Source organism: Antedon bifida, chromosome 11 (assembly GCF_963402885.1).
Source record: "Antedon bifida chromosome 11, ecAntBifi1.1, whole genome shotgun sequence".
NCBI classification, from domain to species: Eukaryota; Metazoa; Echinodermata; class Crinoidea; order Comatulida; family Antedonidae; genus Antedon; species Antedon bifida.
This window is the reverse complement of record NC_136236.1, coordinates 5,270,964-5,294,172: the sequence shown is the minus strand read 5'-3', so window position 1 is coordinate 5,294,172 and position 23,209 is coordinate 5,270,964. Positions and strand designations below refer to the sequence as shown.

Genomic DNA, 23,209 nt, shown 5'->3' with positions numbered 1-23,209 from the left:
TAAGTTACCTTGTAATTCAAAGTTGTACCGGTATGTTGTGCTTTGTTGCCGTTCCTTTCTCTGTTTAAACAGTACCGAAATGTATGCAGTCGAAACGATAAGATGAGACAATTTGTGAGAATGAGAAGAAGTCACCCCAGTGGTCTAGTGGGATGCAGGAGTGATATTGTTTTGTATTTACTTGCAGTATCCGTAAGCGCTAACTTACAGTCAATAGCCACCATGTAATCCAGTATCGCGGTAACAATGACCAGTGCCAGTAATACCGTCCTCAAGGACACAACTCTGTACACTGTAGAGACATTGTGGAGGTAATTGGTAAATCTCCAATTATCCATTTTGTTTGTCACGATTAAAACGTTTTCTAGTAATATAACAAATACATACCTTTTATGTACAATAAACACGAGGTTAGATTAGTGAAGTCGTCAGAGGATTAATTCTATTTAATATACGAGACTAAACTATTTACTTGTTAAATAACATGTTGGTAGTTACACAAATTATTACACCTACGTATTTATAATTGTTTATCTCGGTAATAAATTAATCTTCAATTTTCATTTTTTATCACGATTGACACGTTTCCCAGTAACCATTACACTAGATTGTTCATAATTGAAGCTTAACTTCCACTCCTTTCCATGCAATATTTAGCATTTTAACATTTAAAATTCATTATTAGCTAGCAAAACATCATCGGCCCAAAGGAGGCCACCCATCCATGGAGCTACTCCATGACCCATCATCCATGAACCATTCATGTTTTTTTATTTAACCAGAATTAGGAAAGTTTCTTATCATTGCATTGAGCTCGACCATAACTGTACAGTGTGTCGGATTTAGGTCTAGAATTTGAAAAAAGTATTTTTGAAAGTGTTGAAACAGTCACGGGCTTGCAGGCCATATAGAACAGTCAATTATAGTTTATTATCTCGGATGTGCAACTGTCTGATAGGGCCTAGGAACGTTAAGCTGCTGAGGCTTCCCGGAGATTGCTGTGTCACCGGTCACTCCCGGGGCTTTGTCAAATGTATAGTTTTGAATTAACCACGTAAAGACAAGAAAGATCTCAGCCTTAGCTAAAGCTTGTCCAACACACACTCTACGACCGGCTGAAAATGGCAGAAAACTCGGAAGACGTTGTTTTACCGAGCCATTAGAATCCAAGAATCGCTCTAAAAAAAACAAATAGACTTGAAATTTAGCTTAGCTCTTTTAGTATTTTATCATACTTGTTTTACACTCATCACAGGCAGATTTCTTACCTGGTTTGAACTTTTCCGGAGAATCCCAGTATTTTGAATCATTGTGAAGTGCCCAAGTATTTATGAATACCCACGTGCTTTCTGGCACACTGTAATTTCCTGAAAGAATAGCGACAGAAAAAATGTCAGTCAATTGTGGGCCTTCTTGTTGAGATTGGTAGAGGTAGAGAAAAAAAGTATACATTTTGGAAAGATATATAATTTAAATTATACAGTATAACACATACAGTGCACTCCACACAGCGGTACACACAACTGATATATTGTATGACCCTCTTATCTTTTCTTGTTTTACGATAATGTTCCAGTGCTCTTTGTTCTATTTATTAAAAAATAATTTTAGCAACAAATAATTAGATAAATCAGACTGATTAATGTACGTAGGCCCAACTGTGCCATGGTTAAGTATGATAGCGGCCTCGTCCAGAATTAAATAGGGTGCGAGAAATTTAAGGTGGTATTTACCAATTGTAGAGTCTTTAACAGCACAACGAGTCAAGCCTAAAGGTGCAACGGTTCCAAATCTCATAGTCTCCATGATCACAGCCTCCGTGTATGGCAGCTTCCCGCGATCGTTCAGTCGTGCTGGCCTGTCTCCAATGACGTCATCAAGTTCCCTTTTAATGTTCTCCTGTACATCCGGGTTGTCGATCGCGCATGCGACAGCCCAAAGTAACGCCGATGTTGTTGTGTCTGTACCAGCTACAGTAAATGCAGATTAAATCAAATTATTAATGTTTAGATACAAATTATAACTTTCATTTAGGGTCGTGAAGATACACCATTGTATATCATAATTAAATTTCACATTGCTTTACCAACGGGAAACAACATACCAAAGAAAATGTCCGATGCAATCTGTTTAATATGCACATCTGTTAATTTACTTGCTGAGCTATCTGTTTCCATTTCATCTTTCTGAGTTTTTAAAAGTAGCTCGATCAGGTCATTTGCTGGTTCATCTATAATGAAAATGAATAACTTATACAATGAGATGTTTATTAAGCGTCACAAAGAAAGATAAGAGCTATTTGCCTATTTTTGTTGGTGCCCCCCATCACTATATAAACTAAAATACATATTCCATGATCTTAAAGATCCATTATGCGATGAAGATGAATATTATTGTTTTATGGGTATGTGCCTTTTTAAACTCTGTTTACACTATCAAATCTTTATGTGATGTGCCCATATATGGACATGATGATGTCACTTTAGAACCTTTAATGTGTAAGTTGTTAGTAGACAAATAATTATGTTTATGTTTTCTAACGGTAGCCATGTGTAGGCCTACCTGTGTTGCCAAATCTCTTCTAAAATTCTAGAAAATCGTAGAATGTATTTATGTACTACTACTGTGTAATCTCTAAGCATGCGCAGAATGGGAGTGGAGCTGTAGCTTGGTAGTTATGCTCGCCTTCCAACCCAAAGGTCCAATGTTTAATCATGACCTAGTGCATTGTAACTCACGACTCTCAATTCCACTCCCTAAGGCTCCAATGAGACTTGATAAGCGTGATAAATAATAAAAATAGTATAATCCACATTGTAATTGGCGAATTACCCGCTGTTGGATGCGTATAAAATAAAAAATAAAGAAATTAAAATATACTGGTAGGCCTACATGAATAAGATAATAATTTCAATACCTGGAGAGTACGTTTTTAGATGCTGATTCACTTCCGTCAAAATCATAGTTAAGAATTCTGTTCCTGCTTTTTTAAGTCGGTTTACTTGTGGACTTGGTAAATACCGAGCCGCTGGCACAAAGTCAGCTAGGGTGCCGTTACCAAATTCATCATTTATTTCTTCTAATAACTTTACAAATCGAAGAAGTTGAGGATCCTTAAAATTATAACTAAAAAATGTAACATTTAAGTAGAATTAGAATGAAGTCTTCTTCCGGTCATACAGCAAAAAACTAGACGATGGAGGATGGGTTATCTCCGGTTTTGTCTAGCACACACGTAGGCCTACCTCACCAACTAAAATGACTGTTTGTAGGCCTTGTATTACGGTGGAATAAATTCACAAATTGCGTATGCATCAGATGTAGGCCTGACCACCTCACCACCTAAAATGACCGTTTGTAGGCTGATGCTTTATTATGGCGGTATAAATTCACATGACTGTTGAAAATGCGAACAGTCTATTTCTATATCCCTGCCCCAGCAAAATCTTTCTTAACTTACTCATGCCCAAAGCACATAGAAGCAACAACGTTGTAGACTGCCAATGTGATCACTTCCTTTGGATTGAATGGTGTCCCAGCTTTTTGTGAAAGAACATCTCTAATTTTTGGTCTCACCTCTTCTATCAAAGTCTCCAAATCTCCTGTAGCATATTTTCTGGAGGTTTAAAGATAAAGTTGTAAACAACAGCGATGTCATTAGCTCTTTAACCGGAATAAAATATAAAAAAAATAAAATGGTTTTAGAGTATAGTGTTTTGTTTTAGTGTTTTTATTTACTATTTACTTTTTCCTCTGGTTTGATTTGTGTGTATGCTTATGTTTTATGGTAATTCTGAAAGTAGGGAAATGTTAGTAGCTCATTCTACAGAGTAGACTGGGGTTGTCGGGTCTCTCTAAATGACAGTCAAGTGTCCTAACCAATCGGCTACCCAACTCATATGTATATCATTTTAAGAAACATCAATGTCACATAAACAAGCATTATACATAACCTGATAGCTGAATGTGCTAACTTTCGATGGAACTTCCATGTTGGTGTAGGCTGAGCAAAAGTGATATCCTTTCCGTTATCAGAAAACCAGTCCACTACAAACAATATTACCGAACTTTATAAATCCATACCAAGCAAATATCAGTTTATAAGATAATAATTTGCATAGAATTTCTACATTTCTGTAGACATAAGAAAGAAGTTTCGAAATTACTTACAGAGGTGGGAAATCGGACGTCCACTAAAGTCGTTTGATTTTGTAAGTAACGCCTCTTGTACGATTTCGTAATTGTTTAAAACGACAGACCAATAATTACCAAATTTAATTGAAAAAATGGGTCCATACTTGGAGGTCATATCTTTAAACAATTCCCAAGGTGGGTTTTCTCCTATCAATGCTATATGAGAAAAAATAGTATTTTATGGTGAAAGATTAGAAAGAACTGTAACATACCATCAAATCACTATGGTCATGTTACAAGAGTTGTCAAAACAATATAGATTATTTGACAAAACTCCTAGAAAGTAGGAAGCCTTTTTCCATTTCCCCTTACTGTAATGTACAAATACCTCTATACCCTGCATATCATATCTTTGTAAAGTGCAAATGTTATGCTTACTTGGAACATTCCCTAAGATAGGATAAGGTGTTGGACCAGGTGGCATTCCAAGTGGACGTCGAATGTTGAAATACATCCACGTAAGCAACAGAATGACCAGCACTACGGCTAGAGACGTACTTGTACACTCGAACATCCTGTTACAGAAAAACATTGTTTTATAATTAATGGTTAACGCTAAGTGAGCGTGGTGCTCTTGAAACGTACATTTCGGATACTCACTGATCTTAATTTGTACGGTACCACTACTAGTCTCTACAACTCGCTTCGTAAAATAAATAAGTGAGAATTGTGAATTTCATTGTAGGCCTAGTATTACGTTTACCTTAATAGTCAAAGCAGTCAACTGAGTGTAACAGTCAAGCGTAAACACAACTCCGAGTGTACGCTAGGTTCCTGTGACTTCCTTTGTTGACTTACGGTATCAATAATAATAATACTTGTTATGCTGTCCTTTAACCCTTGCAGACGGAATTCATTGTTGTGGTTGAAACAAAGTGCACATATCCGTGCCTAGATATACTATTTGGCTACCCTGTGCATTGTGCATTGTGCATTGCGGAGGTAATTGAAAAACGATAATGCAGTACAGTATTAGGAATTTATTAACGTTCTATATTCACTGATTGTTGTGAATTCTTGTTTTTTAAAGTTGTTTCATTCAGAAATTTTGTGATCTTTTCTTTTCTGATTTATGTTATCCTGCCTAAATATGTTTTAATAAAAATAAATAAATAAATTTATAGCGATTACTTAATGTAAAGATAAATCCACGTGTTAGTACTGTCCGTGTAAGCTTGGTTCCCACTTGGGCGCAAAGCGAAGTGGAACCGACGATGCAATAGTGCTGCAAACATCGCAGGTTTGATTTCACGCAGGCGGGGGAAAACACAAATTATTAGAAAGGGCATTTTCTTACGTTGCGTAGATTGCGTTACGTTGCGTCGCTAGTGGGAACCAAGCTTTAGTGTGAAGAGAGCAAGATCTACAATAAACAGGATTTTCCCCAAAAATAGAGGCAAAACATGGTTTTGGTTTATATCTAAAACTTATCTAAACTTTATTCCCATATGAATATATAATTGTTTTACAGATTATGTTTTTAAATACTCATCTTAATAACAATATTAATCAAACTTCTTTATTCTATAGCTGCTGAACATGAGTTGTCATTACTGACCAAAAAGTCATCCCATTTCGTAACTTTCGACAAAAAACACAAGAAAAATGCCAAGAGTAATTATGGTCATTTTCATCAACAGTAAGTATTTCAACCAGAGTACTAGACCTATTTCCACGTACTGTAATAATGCCGTTACACTATTTGAACAACCGATTTTATAAATTGTTGTCTACAATTACTCAATGTATTGATATTTTAATTTAAAAACATTTTATTGTAAGTGATGTTATAGGCCTATTCATTTACTGATTAAAAAAAAGTCATTCCAATTTTCATTTCGAATGAAATTATTTTTTCAAACGGAAAATATGGTCATTTTTATGGTCAGTAATTCAAAACCTAAGGTTAAGTTCAATATTGAATATCGAAACGTGGAAGGCTGAAGGCGCTTGACCTTTGAAAAGATCTAGCCTAAATTGTTTAATATTTTAACCTTACAATACTTAGTGTTGTATATTCTGGCACAGCCGCTTCATAATCTCTTTGCTTTTCTTCCTTATATCTTTACTCTATAGTAAAAGTTCTCATAACGAATTTTATTTTGTATTTATTATTTTATTTATATATATTTTTTTAATTTATGTACACGTCAACAAACGATCAAATAACAGTTTTCTCATCGCAACTTGTACAAAATAATTTAAAAACAATTTTTCAATAAACATACACATCATACTACGTACATTTCTACCCCAACACATTTTTCAAAACTTTCTATTATTTAAAAGTCAAAGATAATCAGGTTTCGGGTCCATTCTATTGTCGCCACAGATTGACTTCTTCATCAGTACTTAGCCTACTATGAATGGATGATTAGGTGGGAACATGAACGCTAGTTGATCATACCCGGTACCGATTTGATCGTACGATCATTCGGGAAACCACCTCACGATATAGATATGGCCCAATCCCGTCATGACAGACGATAACCTCGGGCCCAAAATATTATTTAACTAAGCTAAGTACTTCTCTGCAACGGATGAGTTCTGTTTATTTCATTGATTTGTTAAAATATTACTACTATTTTTGATAAATAATAATGTTGACTTGCTCGTTTCCAAATTCTCACCAGAAGAGATAATCTCAAATATAGTGATAACAGTTACGACACTTTGCTTATATTATGTCATTCATTATTATATTAAACATACAACGAAGCCCGAAAAATACAGTTACCAAAATCATTCTACGTTTATTATCGAAAAACACCGGCGAATATCCCACGTGTTATTGTCATTTTTAATATAATCTTTTCCTAGGCCTCCATGTTTATCTTAGAACAAATCTGAAGGAGAATTGTTTTAAAAAACACAATCCTATGTCTAATTAATAACGGAGTTGTACAACAGCTTTGTAGGGCTTAGGAAAGTTAACCGCTTGTGCGCACTCACTCACTGCTGTAACTTCTGTAACCCCCGGGGGCTTCTCGAATTTAAAATTCTGACAAAACCACGTAAATATTAGGAACATCTCGGCCTTAGCTAACGATTCTCCAACACACACTCTACGACCGGTGGAAAATGGTAGAAAACTCGGAAGTCGTTGTTTTACACTGCTTGTCGAATCCAGGAATCGCTCTAAGTAAAAACAAATTACATTCTTGTAAACAAGTGAAAAATAGTACGTGGTTCAAGAAGTAAATGTATACTAATAAGACTAAAGTATTTTTTATTATTCATTAAATGCTAAAAAATGTTAACAGGGGTGTTTTTTTCCTGCTTCTCGTCCGGTTGGAGAAATTAGTTGAACTCCTCAATTTGTGAACTAAACTTAAAGTCCAATTCCCTACGTTTTTTAGATCTAATTTAAGGTCACAAACTACATTTAATGTAAAAATAAATACTATATGGTACTATTGAGATAACCTTTTTCGTCTTTAAATGAAAAAACGATGTTCGTACGTTACCGATGTTTACCAGCAAAAACTACAAAACTAAGCCTAGCTAGGCTAGGCCTAAGACAGCCAATGAGAGAACATTACCGCGAGCTACTTAGGTAGTGCATTGTTTCTCTATTTTTTCATAATTTACCATAAAACGTACATGTAAGACAAGGAATGACCTGGTTTAATGTTTTAAAGTATTATACATGCATTATTTTCACAAAATGTCACAAATTGTATGGAATGGGTCTTTAAGTTTAGTTTTATCCTTCGAATGATACGGTACTGAACATTTGCTTAAGTCTTACTTATAATATTACCTTTTCCTATGCATGTGGAAAACCCCAATGACTTAACGATGGACATTAGAGGAATCATTATAAGCCAAGGTAGTATATATAGTACCACCCAAATCAACCTAGCTTACCTGGAGTAAACTTCTCTGGAGAATCCCAGTATTTTGAATCATTGTGAAGTGCCCAAGTATTTACGATTACCCACGTGTTTTCTGGCACTTTGAACTTTCCTATAAAAACGATCGTTGATGTTATTACTAACTTTGAAGTGGTGTGTTATAAAAAAAACTATCAAATGATAATATATGGCAGTAGCCTATTTATTCTATTTACTTAACGAGTCCCGAAATAAAAAAAGTATACTTCATGAACATTTTCATTACATTTTATTTTACGATTTATTTGTTGTTTCTTACCAATGGTTGAGTCTTTAATAGCTCGGTGAGTTTCAGCTAACGGGGTAACCGTTCCGTATCTCATAATCTCCATGATCGTAGCCTCTGTATACGGTAAATTCCCACGATCACTTAGTTTTGGTGGTCTGTCTCCAATGACGTCATCAAGTTCATTTTTAACTTTCTCCTGTACATCCGGGTTATCCATCAAGCAGGCGATACCCCAAAGTAAGGTTGTAGTTATTGTGTCTGTACCAGCTTTTAAAATTCAACAAATCATAATTGTATTAATTAATATTCATATTTAAAAATTTTTTTAAAGTAAAAATGTAAGTAGGCACACTGGCGATGAAAGAAAGTTGCACTCAATCGCCGTCGCGTAACATACTTAGATCGTCAAAGATCAGTTGCTTAGGCCTACTTCAAAACTAATCAAACATTATACTTAGTCAGGCCTCAACAGTAGTTTAAATAAAAATAAACCTACCGATAAAAAGATCTGATAATATCTGTTTGATATGCACGTCAGTTAATTTAGTTTGTGATCCATCGGACGTCAGTTCATCTTTCTGAGATTTTAAAAGCAGCTCAATCAGGTCATTTGCCGGCTCATCTAAAAAGGAAAAAAACAAAAACCCGTATGCTAGTTATTATCAAAATTATGTTTCATCATGTCATAAAAACGGGCCCCTGCGGGGACAGAGGTTCATATTTGTGTGAAGTGTAATTAATACGGGTTTATTCTAGGCTATTGTTTGATGTTTGAACAAGGTTTTACTCACATTTGCTAACTAAATTAAATAATATAACGCACCTTATATTCTTGCCCTATTTAATTGATTAATTCAGTATCACATGGCATTGCTGCTAATTTTGTTCTTATTATTAAATACGTCTATTTAACCGTCGTTTCTAGGACACGCGATAGGCAGATACACAATGAGAAACACCGAAACCCAAACATAACTCCGCAGCCAAAATCCGAACACGATTTGTTGAGTGGCCTAGCCCTCGATGATATTCGATACGATATCATTGACAAATACTTCATGACAGTGGTGTGTTAAAAAACAAATAATGAATGTGTTGTATTCAATTCAATTTGTTGAATGGAAAGATTATTTTCAAAAAAACTCATACGAATTCCTCCCTATTCAACTCCATAAACATTCATTATCACCAGTATTTACTTACCTGGCGAATATGTTTTCATATGTTGATGAATTTCAGTAAGCAGCAAACCAAAATATTCTTCTAAAAGTTTGTTCAATTTATTTATTTGATTACTTGGTAAAAATCGAGTAACTGGTATAAAGTCAGGTAATGCTCCATTACCAATCACAGCAAATAGTTCTTCTAATAATTTTACAAAACGAACAAGCTGAGGATCGTTGAATTGGTACCTAAAACAAGATATTTAAACTTAAGCTCTGTCTACAATATCAATTTTAATTTGACAAAAAAGTAAAAAAAAAAGAAGTATGATGTGCCCAAATATGGTAGTGATGTGCCCAAATATGGTAGTTACGACATCATCATGTCCACATATGGGCACATCACATTTTTTGTCACATAACGTTTGATAGTGTAGACAAGACTTTTACTGTTGATCACCGTAAAATTAAAACTTGCCACTAAATTCAACGACTTAGGTAGGCATCTGTATCAAAATGTGCTCGGTATCATAGGAAGATTTCCTGATACAGCATCACAAGTAAAACTATGTAAATCCTGTATATAACCCAAACCTAGAACTTAACTTAAACTTCCATGATACAGGGCATCCCATGTGAACACATACATTTAGACAAATATTATGGTTTCCTTATATCAAATCTATTTTATATCTTTTTACTATTTGTTAGTTATACTGAGCCATTGATGAAATAAATGTTGTTGTTGATTATACTGAGGTACATCACTGATAATCGGGTGTTACAGTAGCCTGTACGTTTACGACAGATGTTACAATTTAAAGTCAAATAGCTTACTGTTTTCCAAAGCACATTGAAGCAACGATGTTGTAGACTACTAATGTGATCACTTCCTTTGGATTAAAAGGTGCCCCAGCTTTTTGTTCAACAACGTCTTTGATTTTGGGACGTATCTCAATTAACAAAGTCTCCAACTCCTTAGTTGCATAATCTCTGTCAAGAAAACATGATTTCGTAAAATTTAACATGCGGATGTCATAGTTAATGGGACCACATCTGTAGAAAAAATGAGTAGGCCTATTGTATAGAGATTTTGCTGAATGCTCCAGTAGTCTTACGTAATGGGAGAGGCGTTGTTATGGTTTGCCACTGCCCGCGGCAAAGTCAAATAGAGTAGGCCTACACTGTGATAGACCTGGGCCTACATTGTGATAAACCTAAGCTTACACTGTGATTGGCCTACACTGTGTTAGACCTAGGCCTGACTCACCTGATAGCTAGATGTGCTAACTTTCGATGGAATTTCCAGGTTTGTGTAGGCTGAGCCGCGGCTATATCTTTTCCATTGTCGCTAAGCAAATCAGCTGTAAGATTATATATGGTTAATGATTAACACAGGTAATGCACTGTCTACCCACCAAAAGTTAGCGATACCAGTTCCCAACTTACCCGGGCAAATAACTGAAAGGCCCTAAACTCTAAATATAAAGCTTGGTTCCCACTAGGACACACAACGCAAGGACGTAAGAGGCAACGCAGGCGAATTGACCAATCAAAAGCTAGGCTTATTCCAACTGTCGCTTGTGATTGGCCAATTCCCTTGTGTTGCGGCTTACGTCCTTGCGCTGCGTCCTAGTGGGAACCAAGCTTATATAGGCCCTACTTACTCATATAGGAATGAGGACGTCCACTAAAATCATTTAACTTGGTCAGTAAAGCCTCTTGTACTGATTCGTAATTGTTTAGAACGACTGCCCAATAACGTCCCACCTTTAGTGAAAAAACTGGTCCATACTCTTTGCTCAACTCTTTGAATGTTTCAGCAGGTTGTTTCTCCATAAATACTATAATATAAGATAAAAGACTATCACAATCTCAATCGAACTATTTATCGTAAAATGGATTTAATTTCGATAAAACTTGTCCTTCATTCAAATTTCAAAGAACTTATTAAAACGGGTGAAATGATAATTACAAATAGGAAAATGAATCAATAAAGTAGGCCTACCTAAAAGGAAAACAAACGTTTAATTGAAAGAGTTCGATCGCACAAAGACACTAAGGGTCGAATACGCTTCACGCTATATAACTCAATAATTGAAATGTTAAGCCTACTGTGAAGATGCCCTATGACCGGATAGGGAGTTGGACCAGGCGGCATACCAGGCGGACGCCTGATGTTGAAATACATCCATGTAAGCAACAGGATCACCAGTACTACGATGAGCGATGACGTAGTCGTATATTCAAACATCCTACACAATAAAATAAAATATAAATAAATAGTGGTATGATAAATGCAAAAAGGGGATAAATTTGGGGAATATTAAGCTTAATTAGGCAAATTAAAACACTAGTGGTTATGAGATTTTGTCAGGATGGGTTGGAGAAGGTGAGTGCAAAGAAAAGGACGATCAATTAGCCGTCCCCTACCATAATGAATAATGGTATAGTCCATATTATAAATAGAGGTGGCCGAAAACGGCACCTAATCCTTTACTTTTTTGAGGTTTATAGAATTTGTTTTGTCTTAAGTGCTGTTTCTTAATATAGGTGGATGGAATGACTGGGTATCAATATTATTGCAGCTCGAAACTAAAGGATCACATAGAACAGCTGTGATAAATACAGGAAAAAACCAGAGTAGGCCTTATTTAAAAATGCTTAATAAGTTAAGGTAAAAATAATGAAACATTATGCAGGTCTAGGCCTAGAAAGAATGTCTTACCTAATTTATTGGTCTTACTTGAATTTCTCTGTACACGTTGTGCCTCTCACCGTTCAACAGAGAATTGGTTAATATGTACCCGGTGTTCTGACTTTATAAAGCAGTTAGGTTGGTTGTCTGCAAACAACAAAGTAATAAACCAAGCGTTGAGTGTTTGAATTAGATACGTGGATCAATACAAAATTAATTATGAGGTTATACCCATTGAAGCGTAGGCCTATACTATATCACTAAATAAATACACGTGATGGTTTATAGACAAAATACATCTACATGGCTTTTGGACCGTGAAGTGTGTTAGCATGTGATCTTTAGTAATTGTAAATACAGAAGAAGGCACATGACGATTAATGTATCGTACGATGTGTAGACTTTATCACACTTTTTGTTTATTGCGTAATTGTAGAAGGTATTTTATCACTACCTGTAGTAGGCTGGTACAGACGTATAGTGTCTAAAAAAACCGGTATCCTGTAAATTTAGCTCGAAGACCAACTACTGTACACTCATCTCTCACATTCGAGTTCATCTGTTATTAATTGTATTCATTTATTCCAATTTGATACCAATTAAATTAAACTTGATAGTATGCTCGCGACCATCTAGTCCGTGCCCACAGATGGGTCTCGGATACATAGTAATGCCAGCGTAACAAAACTGGCGATTTCAAATGTACGTACCACAGGACTATAATACATGTCGTTTACAGGAACGAATAGACACGGTGATTTATTTAGTCAACTAAAATTAGCACCCTGGAAATTACTTCCGAAAGAGAAACTTGTCACAAAATGAGACCAATTGTCAAATTTAAACAAACTTAATTTGTGTTTTGTATTGTGGATGGGGAAGAGGATGGGTGCAAAGAGGAACAATTTTTTAATATATTCTTTATCCATTCAGTAACGAAATATTAATTGTTTTTGTTTTCAAAATAATATACCTGTACCACTAAACAAAGTAAAACATTGCGATATAATACTTTGTTGAAACTGTCACCGTCATAGTCGATTGAAATAGTAAAGTACATACACCACTACAACGTTTATATTTTTTTGTAATTACAGTATCAATTAATACAAACGTTGAGAAGCAACTGTCAGTAATAAAGTTTATTTGTATATGTGTTTATGTAATGTAAAACGGATTGTGAAAAATGCCTTTAGTCGGGGCAAATCGTAAATTCGCTTTAATCGTCAATAATTAATTATCTAACTCAACTGAATTAGTAGGCCTAATGGTTTTCAATTGTTTCTTATGAGCCAATTCATACTTAAGTTGATTCCTCAACCCAACAAAGTTGTTGCGTTTAGGGCATGTGGACCTTCGTACTGTAGGCCTATCCTATGCTGGCTTTACAACGCTACTCATGGTTGATTGTACACTAACGCTAGCTCATTATCTGTTTTAAAAAATACCTGTATCCAACCTCTGCAGCAAAGATTGAAAAAAACGGATCGCATTTCTTTGTGTTATTACGACGCCTGAGGAAATAGACACTTGTGGAAAGAGATTGGAATGTTCCATTTATCGTCAAGCAATACGTTTGTATAATCGTATAAATAGTATATTTTTTTTAAAGAAAATCGACTTGTCTTCCACATTATGATGCTGTACTCGAGCTGTTTAACCAATTTTCATCGTAGAAGGAGAAACGTAAATGCGATGGGAAACAACCCTATTTGCGGCAAATCGTTGAACCTAAATTCGTTTTAATCAAATAATTATGTAACTCAACTTAATTAGTAAACAGAGTTACATTAGGTGGTTGAAAGCAGTGCTGAACGTACGAACCAACTTTATATACCATCGAGTAAAAAAGTAACGCGCGATTTACCGAATTTTGCCCTTACGTAAATGTTTATATAGATGGTGATTCGACAAACCAGAGACATTTCTATTCTATGTTTTTGTTTAATATAATTATATAAGGTCTACTAGGCCTACATATCAAATGATCGAATAAAGTACCAAAACCATTAGTACAAAAACATCCTAAACACTAACAATTATTATATGTATGTTCTATTTAGGCCTATATACCTATTGTAAATTTTCAAATTCAAGTTAAAAAAAAGACTAAGATATAAACTTATTTCAGAATTATAGAAAAAAAAATTGTATTAAGATTTACGAAACATGACGTCATCAAAAACTGTATCATTTCATCATAAAACATCACAAACACCTAAAACCTAACTAAACAAACTATAATATCGTAAAACCATACATTTAGACTGGTCTAATGTTAGAACTTCTATAGGCTAATTAATTGAAAGTGGAAAAGATAGAAATATAGTGCGAACTGTCTCTTCTTTTACCTCTCGGGGACATAACGCGAATATCAGCCTATATTGATTACTAATAGCGGGATGTTGCAACTGCTTTGTAGGGCTTAGTAAAGTTAAGACCCTGTGGGTTCCCACTAACTGCGAAAATATCCGTCACTCCAGGTGGCTTCTCGAATTTATAATTCTGAATTAACCACGACAAGACGAGGAAGATCTCAGCCTTAGCTAATGCTTCTCCAACACACACTCTACGACCGGTGGAAAACGGCAGAAAACTCGGGAGACGCTGTTTTACCGAGTCTGAATCCAAGAATCGCTCTAAAAAAGAAAATTATTTGAGTATATGAGATTTAGCAGCGGATATTTTAAGAAAACCGTAGGCCTACAAAATATCTCATAAGCCTAAACGAATGTGTCTCAATGACTAAGGTTTTTACCTGGTGAAAACTTTTCTGGAGAATCCCAGTATTTTGGGTCGTTGTGAAGTGCCCAAGAATTTATAAAAACCCACGTGTTTTCTGGTACTTCAAAATTTCCTATAACAAAATAACGCATGATGTTAGACTCTATAATCGACATTTGTACTGGCTCATCTCGCTCTCCCGCTGTCGTTGTGGACAGACGAATGAGCACTGTTTGGTGGCAAGTTATACGACACGAATGGAACCTTGATGCTTTGGTTCCCACTAGGACGCAACGCAAGGACGTATTTTTGTATTTTATTTCTTTATTCTTTATACTGGGGAGCCTGTTCAGTAGTAAACTACTGTTCTCCCACAGGGCCCAGTAAACGCAACGCAAACGTGTTGACCAATGACAAGCGACAGTTCGATTAATTCATCGCTTGTAATTGGTCAACTCACTTACGTTGCGTCTACGTCTTTGCGTTGCGTCCTAGTGGGAACTAAGCTTAAGCGAGAAGAAAGTTGTTGAATGTGTCGTCCACATCTGTACGTAATTCAGCCGGCCCACTAGACTGTGAATCGCAAGTTATTGCGCACATTTACATTTTATGAGTCCTTACCAATTGTTGAGTCCTTAATAGCACGGTGGGTTACGCTTATTGGAGCAACCGTTCCGTATCTCATAATCTCCATGATCGTAGCCTCCGTATATGGTAACTTCCCACGATCACTTAGACATGATGGCCTGTCCCCAATGACGTCATCAAGTTCTTTTTTAATTTTCTCCTGTACATCCGGATTGTCAATCAAGCAGGCGATACCCCAAAGTAAGGTTGACGTCGTTGTGTCTGTACCAGCTTATAAAATAACGTTATAATTTATATAATAATTGAAATTCGAATACAAAAATGGTTGAGAGATGAAAATATGCCGCTGCTGGACAATTCAAGCCTCGCGCGTTGCAAACACGCGTGAAATATTCGTGCAGCACGGCAAAGCGTAATTTGTGTAATGAAACATCAAGCAGCAAACTTGTAGGCCACTACGGTGCGCCGCCACACTAAGCGGAAAGTGTTCTGTAGTCACTCTCTAAAGTAACTTTCGCTTCCATACACAATACACAAACATTACGTATGATAACAGGTGGATAAAAAAGGCATACTTAGAAATATTGTGTTTATTTATTGAACGTACAGTGTAGGCCTAAAACAAAACAATCGGTCAGGCAAGCAGGAGTTCAAAAACACTTACCACTAAAAAGATCCGATAAAATTTGCTTTATATGCACGTCGGTTAGTTTATTTTCTGAGCCTTCCGTTTCTTTTTCATCTCTCTGGGCATGTAGAAGCAGCTCAATCATGTCCTTGGCAGGTTCGTCTAAAACGAAAATAGGCCCCAGTTACTTATACATGATCACCACCGCAGACAAAGTAATGATTGAATGTGATGAAGCTAGGCCTGTAGTATTTCATAAGATGGATGGATGGTAGGCAGGCGATCGCCAAAAGAAACACAGTAACTGAACATATCGACGGCTGTGTTCCGTGAACGTTATGTCACGTAACTGAGACGGTATCATTACATCAGTAACCGACGGATCTACGAAACATCGTGCCAAGCATACCAAAAATTAACAATTAGCATACTAATGAACCTAGGTGCGGTACACGTTGACACCTGTGTAATTCGATGAATAAGTAGGTTGGGGAGGAGGGGGAGGGGGGGACAAAGGGAAACACTACGGCCAGCCAACACTTATTCAAGGACAAGTCTAATAAAACACCTGGTTTTACAGGGTTCTACTTTATTAAAATGACACAAAAAAAGTACAACACTTTTTGTACCTAACAAAGTGTCCATTCCAATTAATAAGGTGTATTTTGAATAGGAATTTGTCATAGTGTTGAAACACTTTTTTTTCCCCTATTCTTTTCAATGGAAAGTGTCTTCTTAACAGAGGGGTCACATGAATAGAAGTGCCCCCCCCCCCCCCCACTCCCATGGGGGGGAGGGTTGTCACAAAAGACTGTATACATTTACCTGGAGAATATTCTTTCAAATGCTGACTAACGTCTTTCATAAGGATATCAAAGAATTCATTTGTAAGCTTCTTTATTTTGTTCACTTGTGGACTTGGTAAAAATCGAGCCGCTGGAACAAAGTCAGACAGGGTGCCATTCGCAAACACTTCATTTATATCTTCTGATATCTGTACAAATTTTTTAAGTCGAGGGTCGTCCAATTGGTAACTAAAAAAGTGACAACCAATGTATATTAATATTTTCATCACAAAATCCACAAATTCATTTTTAATCTGATGTCAAGAGCTATGGCCTAAACAGAAGGCGGCACTCAGATGTTATCTGCGGAGCAGAATAAATAGACGGTACATGAGTTTGACTTGGATTAATTTAGCGCCCTCAAGTTAACGTTGGGGAAGAACAAAATCTGCGTATTTTGGATCGATGTTCATCAACCCGACTCTATTAGTTCATCATCTTAAATGAACTTGCCAACGTCACGTGATAAAATTAATGAAATGACAAAACGTTAAATGTTATCTGGTAACTAGTTTGGGTTCCAGACGGTGTTTGATATTAATATAAAGATAAATATTTTGGCACATTCATACGTATACTACTTAAGCTTCAAACCTCAGGTTCAGACAAACATCGAAAAGCCTCGAAATAACTACAGATTTGGGGCAAGTCTAGCTGATAACTTACCTATGTCCAAAGCACATAGAAGCAATGATGTTGTAAACTGCCAATGTGATGATTTCTTTTGGATCAAAAGGTGTACCAGCTTTGTCAGCAAATACATCTCTAAGTTTTGGTGTTATGTCTGCTAACAAAGTCTCCAATTCTGACGTGGCATATTTTCTATAAAGACCGAGCGAATCATTATCTTGTGGCTATAGCTGACATAATATTCAACGACACAGATTTTTTAGGGAGTTATTTATTTACTACCCAGGTAAGTTGATCACCTACACAAGTTATCGATAAATGGTCCATAAAACCAAATTACTTGGGTAAAAAAAACTTATACTGCCCCTAATAGTGTATGTTGAAAGAAAATACAAATTTCATAAGCTTGCTTGTTTATAAAAGTATTCTTACTTGATGGCTACGTGCGCTAACTTTCGATGGAATTTCCAGGTTGGCGTGGGCTGAGCAAAAGCGATATCCTTTCCGTTGTCCGTAAACCAGTTTACTATGTATAATAAAATTAAATCAAAATTGAGGGTAACAAAAATAAATTAATGTGAATTGGATATTGGGTCTGATGGTACAATATAAGATATGACAGCATTTTCTTCGTCGTCAAACTTGGTCAATAGTAAAATCCACGGAGTGTTTAAAGTATAGGGCCAATTGTCACAACATTTATGTGACTGGGTTAATGTTCTATTGAACATAGTATCTCTATTTGTTTTGCTATTTTCGTTCTTTACGATCATTATATTTTCAAGTAGCCTACTTTTCAAGTTTGAGATTTCATCTTAATTTGCTGTAGGCCTACAGACAGTATACAAAACGCTGTTTTAACGTCATTTATAATTTTAAAGAATGAATTCATTCATTCGTAACTATACAAACACTTACTCATATGCTGATCGGGTCGTCCACTAAAATCATTAAACTTTGTGAGTAAAGCCTCTTGCACCAGTTCATAGTTGTTCAGAACAACTGCCCAAACAGGTCCAAATTTTACCGTAAAAATTGGACCATACTCTTGCGCCATGTCTTTAAATATTTCAGCTGGCTGTTTTTTACCCATAAATACTATAAAAATACAATTATAGAAGTCGGTATAGAAAACTATATTTTTAAGGTTAACGAATTGTTATTGAACAGTTCTTGTATTGCTTGGAGGCAACTAACCAACAAACTATGTTTGTGTGATATACCTACTGGAGAGCATATAGTGGTAGGCCTACTATATTGAAAAAATTATTTTTGTGTGCATTCAGAGGGCTGAATTGCATTTCAATCTTCCCTGCTTAAAGCGTCTAGTTTAAGATTATACAATGATAATAAAATACGTATGCCTACTTAGAGCATTCCCTAAGATAGGGTAAGGCGTTGGACCAGGCGGCATTCCAGATGGACGTCGAATGTTAAAATACATCCATGTAAGAAACAGGATGACCAGCACTACGGCTATAGACATCGTACTTGTACAACAATCGAACATCCTAGAATAAAAATTATAAAATCAGAAACGAGGTAGATAATTTGGAATACTACATGATACAGTACAGGTTCCCGAGAACACATTTACTGTCCAATGGTGATTCTCCGGCCAATCCCATACATGGTCACAAACATCCGAATGTCAGTACTGTATTATTGTAGGCCTACACTGTCTATAATCAGGTTGAATGAGCATAAAACCTGACACTATGTACCCTACTGTAAAATGTACTGCAATTTATTTTACAAACTGATTTATACGGGTTAAATGATAAAATCATGCCTACCTGTTGGTCTTACTGTATAGGCCTACACAGAAACGTCACACTACGCTGTGCATTCGCTAAAAACGCCCAGAAATGAATTTTACCGGCCTACGTTAAAAAAACAATCGATCGCGATCGATATTGTTACCTCTGAACTTGCGAACAATGGTAAATGCTAAATAGTGTTTTATTAACGGCCTCAGTGTAGGTTAAATATTATCTTAAACAAATACACGTGATCTTGACAAAACATTGCACGTGTTAGTGCAGAGAGGTAAACTATACAAATAAGTACTTTGGAGACGTAGTGCATCATCAGCAAATTTATAATAATATGCTTTTGTACTGAATTATTAAAAAATGTTGTTTTCTGCTTTATTTTCACATCTGAGTCACACTGCTTTATACTTGTATAAATTACAACACAAGCATTCTGTTTGCACTGTTTTGAACCAAAATAGGCCCCTATTGCACCCTAAGGCTGTTTTCCCACTAGCATTATTGGTTACGCAAACATATTAAGTCACACAAAGTAGAAGAAAATGTGAATACGCATGCGCATAAGTGGAAAACAAGCTAATGCCTACCATGGAGAAATAAGTAGTTCCTAAATAATTTCTCCATGGGCCTACTGATCACTAAATAATCCGAATTGTGAAAATCGGGCGATAATGATATAGGCCTACACTGTATTCTGATATTCGAGTGAAATTCGAGAGCTTATATTTTGTACGGACACGTCATGTCTTCACAAAACACTTTTAATATCAGAACTTGATTGAAAATAAACATATAATGTTGTAGGCCATTCTCGTTAAAAGTAGGTGTGCTATAAAAACAAATGTTTTATATTGTGCAAAGAAGCATTCGGTGAAAGATAACTTATTATTTTCACACCTCATGAATTTATTTCTACCATTGCATAAGCATTCATTAGTTGTATATTGTATAACAATGCTTTTGACAGCAGTAAGGAAAAAACTGAAGAGGGCGCTAAAATGTACCAACTAGAACCAACCAACCCAAAATTAGTCAATTAGTTTAAGTACACAAAATTAATTAAATTTAATTATGGCAACATGTTGTACTAAATTAGATTCGTCATGGATGGAAAATATGCCACCTCAATTGCGATGTCAACCATTAAAAAACATAGCTATTCCAGGTAATACACCTTATTGAATCACTAAACTAATATAAAACAACTCGAGTAGGCTACCGTGCATAAGGCTTAGGCTAAGCTCAGACTCAATACACCTCTGTTGATACGAAACGATGACAACGTAGCGTACTCAGACGGGGTGCAGAAGCCCCGCCTAAACTACTACCGTGACGACACGGACGGTGTTTTACATAATAATTAATCTAAAATATAAATTCAACACTTTAAATAGGCACAAGGGCCAATAATATTCAAAATAAATGTTGGAAATACCTGTCAATTGACTAGTATGACGTTTTATGGAACTCCGGATATGGAACGCCGAAATTCGTGGTGCGCCACCAAGGACAATTCAATTATTACTTTTACTTACTAAAGTTATCCATTGTTTGTGTTGGTAAAACTAAAGATATAATATAATATATAGGCCTAACAAAAATTCTATATAATATATATTTATTTATTTTATTTATTTTCATACACAGGTTCTCACAACTCCTTTTCATACTCACTAAAAGTTAATTCTCCGGTGTCTCCGTGTTCACCTGATACAATCCGTAATCTTGTGTCCGTCTTCGGCAAAACTGCGTGCAAAATCGTTCACAATTGGAGTGTTACACAGACACTAACAATCAAAGAGCAACTGAATTGTGGGATACGTTATTTAGACTTGCGTGTTGCAACAAGTAATACAGAAGAAGGTTTATTTTTCGTGCACGGTTTGTATGGCTGTTCGGTAGAGATGGGACTTGGAGAGATTAAAGACTGGGTTGACGATCACCCAAATGAAATCCTCCTGTTAGATTTTAATCATTTGTATAATATGGAGGTCAAAGATCACCAATATCTTACACAGCAGCTCCAGGAGAAGTTTGGCCGCAAGCTGTGTCCTGTTATTGATGTTGAAAATGTTGCGTTGAACGTTTTATGCGAACAAAATTGGAACGTTATTGTCTTCTACCACAACAACCACCACAAAGAGAACAACTCATTATGGGCGGGAAGTAGAATCCCCTCACCATGGCCCAACACGCCAGAGCCAACCAAAATGGTGAACTTTCTAGAAGCTAACCACACTCGTGGACGCGATACAAGTAAATTTCATGTCACGCAGGGCATATTGACACCCACAGGTACAACAATCTTGCAACATATTAAAAGTACGTTAAAAGGAGTGTTTGCAGTGCCAGCTATGAAGAACCTTCAGTTTTACCTCAAAGATAAGAAGGCTGGCCCGAGCAATATAAATATCGTCATTGCAGACTTCGTAGAAATGGATGGATTCATAGACTGTGTTTTGGCTATGAATAAGTCAACCTAATATCATTTGATTTGGCAGGTGATAGACCAAACTAAAGAAATGATTTTATACACACATCGAGTTAAATAAGAGTGAAGTTGTGGTTTGGTGGTTATGATGCTTGTCTACCACTCCAAGGGTCCTGGTTGAAGTCCCGTCACATGTCAGGATTTTTTCTAAGGACAAAATTACAACTCCACTTCCAAACACTTGTAATAAGACTTTGTTTAGGTAGAGCATCTTGTGTATGTTTGTCTTGTGAACCTTTGTAACTCCGCTGCACCGCAAATGGGTTTCAGGTACTTTACATCCATTCAATACAGAACAACCAAAATGGAAGTACTGCACGATACATCGCAATTTAACGAGTGGCGTAATGGCTATGATGAGCGTACACTGGCTAAAGCCAGGGGCCCTGGAGCTTATGGGTCCCCTGAGCAGTGCCCAGAGGAAAAACAGGCATTAAATATATCTAAAATGCTAAAAACGCAGAGGCATCCAGCGTTGGAAGGTTCCAAAACCAGGGGCCTCAGTGTTACGCCACTGAATTTAACATTGGATTTAACGAGCGTTATTTAAAATTGGGTATAGTTAGTTGTAAAATATGCATAATATACTCAGGCAGTACATAAATTTATAGATTTTTATTCGGTCTTTGAAATGTTCCGACTACAATAATTGTTAAAATCTGTCATGATTTATATTTTAGTTATTTCTACCAAATTATAAATGACAGATGCTATACAAATAAAATTGGTTTGTGATGTCAGTTACACGTAAATGAATCAATTGTTCTAACATGATTTTCATGTAATAATTACATTGTTTTAAACAAATCTTAAATACTATACTATAAAAGTACAGTTTTGATCATACTTTAGTTAGACATTAGAAGTACATGTATGTGATACAAACATTTTTTTACAAGCACATGTAATACAGTAGAAACTCCTCTGAAATGAATGAAGATCAATATATACTACGGCAAACCACTATTCAGTGGAGACCCTATTAAAAAGATGTATTGTCCCCCTAAAAAAATAATTTTTTAATTTTTTTTTGTTAAATATTCCATTTTAATATTACATAATAGTGATTCACTTTGACCAAAAACATGACAAAAAAAAAAACATTTAATTTAAAGCAAAATATACCTGAATTGTCTTTTTGGTTGAAATTAACCATTTCTTTTGTCTTTTTATAAGTGAAATATTTATTTTTGATGATTTTTTTTTCTACAGAAGTGAATAACTTTATTAAAACTGTGAAATTGCCTATTCAAAATCTGATTTTATTAATCTTTATTTGTCATGTTTTTGGGGGACAATACATCTTTAAGGTGACACTTGGTTTGGTCACCTTACTAGGGGTTCTACT

At 35.8% G+C, this 23,209-nt stretch overlaps 3 protein-coding genes across 3 annotated transcripts; 1 reads left to right on the top strand and 2 right to left on the bottom strand.

Moving 5' to 3' along the window:
- Positions 1 to 415: 415 nt before the first annotated feature.
- LOC144856220 (uncharacterized) lies at positions 416 to 12,398 on the bottom strand. Its single transcript, XM_078714172.1, has 20 exons — positions 12,211 to 12,398; positions 11,598 to 11,737; positions 11,150 to 11,326; positions 10,753 to 10,846; positions 10,320 to 10,475; positions 9,523 to 9,731; positions 8,816 to 8,941; positions 8,350 to 8,586; positions 8,065 to 8,163; positions 7,085 to 7,332; positions 5,753 to 5,775; positions 4,573 to 4,709; positions 4,171 to 4,350; positions 3,954 to 4,047; positions 3,461 to 3,616; positions 2,918 to 3,126; positions 2,105 to 2,230; positions 1,734 to 1,970; positions 1,269 to 1,367; positions 416 to 1,178 (listed from the first exon to the last, which is right to left on the bottom strand). The coding sequence occupies exons 2-20, from the start codon at positions 11,734 to 11,736 to the stop codon at positions 931 to 933; spliced, it is 2,994 nt and encodes a 997-aa protein (XP_078570298.1). The 5' UTR covers position 11,737; positions 12,211 to 12,398; the 3' UTR covers positions 416 to 930.
- Positions 12,399 to 13,262: 864 nt separating this feature from the next.
- Positions 13,263 to 19,575, bottom strand: LOC144856366 (steroid 17-alpha-hydroxylase/17,20 lyase-like). The gene is made up of 10 exons (XM_078714362.1): positions 19,392 to 19,575; positions 18,964 to 19,106; positions 18,514 to 18,693; positions 18,028 to 18,121; positions 17,632 to 17,787; positions 16,946 to 17,154; positions 16,157 to 16,282; positions 15,526 to 15,762; positions 14,939 to 15,037; positions 13,263 to 14,819 (listed from the first exon to the last, which is right to left on the bottom strand). Exons 2-10 carry the CDS (start codon positions 19,103 to 19,105, stop codon positions 14,572 to 14,574), a joined length of 1,491 nt encoding a protein of 496 aa, XP_078570488.1. The 5' UTR covers position 19,106; positions 19,392 to 19,575; the 3' UTR covers positions 13,263 to 14,571.
- An 812-nt stretch (positions 19,576 to 20,387) lies between these two features.
- On the top strand, positions 20,388 to 21,890 carry LOC144856376 (PI-PLC X domain-containing protein 3-like). Its single transcript, XM_078714375.1, has 2 exons — positions 20,388 to 20,535; positions 21,018 to 21,890. The coding sequence occupies exons 1-2, from the start codon at positions 20,442 to 20,444 to the stop codon at positions 21,851 to 21,853; spliced, it is 930 nt and encodes a 309-aa protein (XP_078570501.1). The 5' UTR covers positions 20,388 to 20,441; the 3' UTR covers positions 21,854 to 21,890.
- The last annotated feature ends 1,319 nt before the right edge of the window (positions 21,891 to 23,209 follow it).

Coding starts and splice junctions, on each gene's coding strand:
- LOC144856220 (XM_078714172.1), bottom strand. CDS start 11,736: ATGTTTGAATATACGACTACGTCATCGCTCATCGTAGTACTGGTGATC. Junction 8,164..8,349: donor TATTAAAGACTCAACCATTG/GTAAGAAACAAC, acceptor TCGTTTTTATAG/GAAAGTTCAAAGTGCCAGAA. Junction 3,127..3,460: donor TCTATGTGCTTTGGGCATGA/GTAAGTTAAGAA, acceptor TACATTTTTTAG/TTATAATTTTAAGGATCCTC.
- LOC144856366 (XM_078714362.1), bottom strand. CDS start 19,105: ATGTTCGATTGTTGTACAAGTACGATGTCTATAGCCGTAGTGCTGGTC. Junction 17,155..17,631: donor TCTATGTGCTTTGGACATAG/GTAAGTTATCAG, acceptor TCACTTTTTTAG/TTACCAATTGGACGACCCTC. Junction 15,038..15,525: donor TATTAAGGACTCAACAATTG/GTAAGGACTCAT, acceptor ATTTTGTTATAG/GAAATTTTGAAGTACCAGAA.
- LOC144856376 (XM_078714375.1), top strand. CDS start 20,442: ATGGCAACATGTTGTACTAAATTAGATTCGTCATGGATGGAAAATATG. Junction 20,536..21,017: donor AAAAAACATAGCTATTCCAG/GTAATACACCTT, acceptor TTTCATACACAG/GTTCTCACAACTCCTTTTCA.